Raw genomic sequence first — 3,879 nt, 5'->3', positions numbered from 1 at the left:
AGCGCCCCGCGTCACTTCGTTCCCCCGCAAGCTGGGAAAAAAGCGCTTTCGCCGGTAGCCGCCCGAGCGGGTACGTACCCTGTCACCTGCCAACAGCAGCCGCGGGGCAGCTGTCCGTAAGGAACCAACCACACGTACTTAAGCCGTTCCAGCGGCCCTCGGAGGAAATGGGAGTCATTTGTAATGACTGGAATTTCCTGTACTCCCGCAGAAAATCCAGGGTCAGTTTTTCTGTCGGTTGGTTGGTTTCATTTGTCCCCCTGAGGCAACTTTGCCCGCTACAGCGTTAGTGCATTTGTTGTAGCCAGTTCTCGTCAGCAAGGCCTGACGACTAAAGACCAGCATCCCAATTGCTAGAGACCAGGACAGTACCTGGAAGGGAGACCCAGAGGTTTTAGAGCTGGCACAAACACTGCGCAAACACTTCTTGCCACAGCCAGTTCTCTGAAATTCTTCCTTCCTTTAGGGTTAATGAAATGTTAGTAAATTCTCATTCAAATACTTAATGCTTATTTACTTGTATGTTGGAATCTGCTTGTTGAGCTGCTTTCCATGCAGAATGTGAAATAAAAATAACACACTTCAACTTTCAGTTTCTATTAAGAGTAGCTACAGACTCGTCCTTTAATGAATCACAACCAAACATCAAAGAGGAATAACATTCGAAAATTCTAAAAAAAGCTAAGTCAGGACTTTAAAAAAAGGCATCTAGCACCTCAGCCTTTTAACACAGTTACCCTGACACCCCCTTGAGGTCAGTAAATACTGTGAGCTTCGCTTTACAGATGGGAAACACAGGTTTTCACATTGCAACACATGCTGCAATTCTCACAAGCTCACAGCTAGAAAAGCTGTACTCCAGAGGGCACGGGACGCAATTCCTGCCCCATGAAAACAGTCATTCTGTGTCTCCACCTGAACAGGGGGAGGATTTGAAAACAGATCTCAACACTTCCTGGCATGAATACCACAACTCCCAAATTCAGCACGAAACTTGCTCTGTGCTAGAAGCGCACACCAGTTCTTACACTGCATGAGACGCAATTTAACACACCGCGTTCCAAACATCGGGTGGTGCTCCAGAAACACCAAGGGGGAGCTCCTGAGAAACCTAACTAGAGCGAAGGGCGACTGAGGGCACAGAAGCACAGGGGTCAGATGGAGGAAGTTCTCAACCAGCCATCGGGAAGCGCCAGCGCCTTGCAGGCTTCGGGTGCTACGGACCGGACAGCCACTGCTGTTCAAAATCACGCAGGGTACAGTGTAACACCTGTAACACCGTGGTTTAGTCGCCAAAATCACAAAAGAACATGAAGTCTTTAAGTGGACATACATACTACCGAGATCCCAGGAATTCCTATTCACTCCTGTAGTACTCGACCAATGGATCTGTCAGTCAAGTGTAAGGTCTCCGTTAAATGATGCTAACTACTGTAATCGGACAAGATTAATTCAAAATAGCACTGAAGACATTATGTTTTCACAATTACACGTCATTATCCAACATACCAAAACATGCAGTTTGTGCAGGTATTTCAGGAACATTGAAAATAAAAGGTAATCTCCCACTTTCTTTGCTTCAAGCCGTTCTGTACATCGTGTGAAAATGTAGCAAAGGGCGGGCTCAATCGGTGTGAACGCTTTACAACACACTCGCTGTCTCCAGGAGACAGCAGCATCTTCATTTTGCTTATCTTGCTAAGTGTTACAAACGTAGAAACAGATATTCTGTAGGTCCACTCCATCAGTTTTACAGCATTTCAGCTACGCATCCAAAGAAAAGAACTCATCCTTGTGGGATTGCACCTTGAAGCCACTCGAAATAAAGCTTTCCGTAAGGTGCTGCAAAGTTACTGAAATGGCTGGAATCTTTAATAGCCAAATCCAAAATACTATAAAAGCATATCCCAGAGGTTTTATTGTTTTAGTAGCAGTCAAAATATGCTTAGTATAGAAATCCGTGTTTATTTGAAAAAACTGTAAATGATATTTCGCAATATAAATTAAATCTGCTTACAGTTTTGGTGGCTGAAGTAGCTGTGACTTGACTGCTAATTGATAATTTGTCAGTATAACGCTACATGGGATCGGGACGTCATTTATATTGCAAGTGTTACGACTTCCCATAAAAATAGTCAACCAACTATTTTCTCTCCTAGTATGAGCAACAGTGAACATTATGAGCAACACGCCTGAAACAGATGACTCAACTTTTTGATGGAAATTTTTAAACAGCTTTCAATCATTCAAGTATTATGGTCCCTATATACATACTTCTATGTGGCTAAAAAAGACATGGTAGACAATTGAGCACGCTGCCATCAAATCGTAAGAATTACAAAACTGTCAGGTTTTAAACAGCAAATTGTACCTTAATCGTTTAATTAAAAATAGAAGAATTAGGTAGACTATTTTGCAAATAAAACAGCACACTAGTGTGCTATATATTAAGGCATACCTTTAAATGCACACTTGTCATCTCTAACAAGTTTTATACAATTGCTACCGAGTGAAAGGACTATCATTGTCTTGCAAAACTGAGAAAGAAATACAAAATATCTGGAAGCCTACATTTTTAAAGTACAAAATTAACCTTTAGTCCTCGTCTTGAAATACTATACACGGTACAAACAGCGATTCTCCCCTACAAGATCTCACGAGGATTTCTTAAAGCTGGAGGTAAATTTGAAGGTTTTGATTCTTCATCCAGAAGTACCAGATCCTCAATTTCACTACCTTTGTATTTTCTTTTACATATCTTCACAATAACTTTCTTCTTGAGGAACAATTTCAAAGCTTCTCTTGAAGCAACCGCTTTGGCATTTTCCATACTTTTACCACAGCCAGTACCCAAGTAGACAGACTTGCACCTCAGTTCACAAACTATATTTTCTAGAGAGCTCTTATTTTGAGGCAAGTCTGCAAGTTCCTTCAGGGGAACAAAAGCAACATCTAACGTAGCTTTTACAGACTGAATAGATGAGTTTAGAAGTTCTGCGTGATTTACGTTAGGACTGAAGCCTCCAACAGCAACCAGTTTCCACGCTACAGCTTTGTACAGTCTGTTGAAAAAAGGTTGTCTTTCCTTTGCATCTTCGCTGGTTAACGGTTTGCACAAAGCCTTAGCAGGGCTTTCACCTGCCTGCGAGCCACTCTTGGAGGCAAGCTGTGGTGAACCTGCCTGCGTGCCACCCTTGGAGGCCAGCAGGGAAGCACCTGCCTGAGCTCCACCCCGGGAGGCCAGTGATGAGGGACCTTGCTGAGCGCCGCTCCGAGTGGCCAGCAGCGAAGCAGCCACCTGAGCACTGCTCTTGGAAGACAGCAGTGAGGATCCCTGCTGAGCACCGCTCCGAGCGGCCAGCAACGAGGCAGCCACCTCGGCACTGCTCTTGGAGGCCAGGAGCGAGGAGCCCACCTTAGCAGTGCCCTTGGAGGCCAGCAGCAGTGAGGTGCCCGCCTGAGCACCACTTTTGGGGGCCAGCAGCAGCGAGGTGCCCGCCTGGGCACCGCTCTTGGACACTGATGCTGGGGCACTCGCTTGGTTTTTGGAAGACAGCAGTGTAGCACTTGTTTGTGGGGTGCTCTTGGCAGCTGGTGGCACTGCTGCTGCCTGCGGGGTGCTCTTGGAGGTGGGTGGGACCGCTGTCACCGCTGCTGCCACCGTCTCTGCATGTGGGCTGCTCTTGGCAGCCGGTGGCACCGCTGCTGCCACCGTCTCTGCCTGTGGGCTGCTCTTGGCAGCCGGTGGCACTGCAACCGCCTGCGGGGCACTCTTGGCAGTCGATGGCACTGCCGCTGCCACTGCTGCTGCCTGTGGGGCACTCTTGGCAGCCGGGGGGAGCACCCGCCCCACCCCCTCCCCCTGCGCGGCTCGCCTCG

At 46.9% G+C, this 3,879-nt stretch overlaps 1 protein-coding gene across 1 annotated transcript in view; it reads right to left on the bottom strand.

Moving 5' to 3' along the window:
* Positions 1–592: 592 nt before the first annotated feature.
* Positions 593–3,879, bottom strand: part of CDKN2AIP (CDKN2A interacting protein) — a 26,040-nt gene continuing 22,753 nt past the window's right edge. The window contains exon 4 of the mRNA XM_019471539.1: positions 593–3,875. Within this exon, the coding sequence (XP_019327084.1) occupies positions 2,645–3,875 (1,231 nt within the window). The 3' untranslated portion in view covers positions 593–2,644. The remainder of the gene's footprint in view (positions 3,876–3,879) is intronic.

This window comes from Aptenodytes forsteri, unplaced genomic scaffold, assembly GCF_000699145.1.
Source record: "Aptenodytes forsteri isolate BGI_AS27 unplaced genomic scaffold, ASM69914v1 Scaffold65, whole genome shotgun sequence".
NCBI classification, from domain to species: Eukaryota; Metazoa; Chordata; class Aves; order Sphenisciformes; family Spheniscidae; genus Aptenodytes; species Aptenodytes forsteri.
The sequence above is the reverse complement of the archived record's forward strand: the minus strand, read 5'-3'. Positions and strand labels throughout refer to the sequence as shown.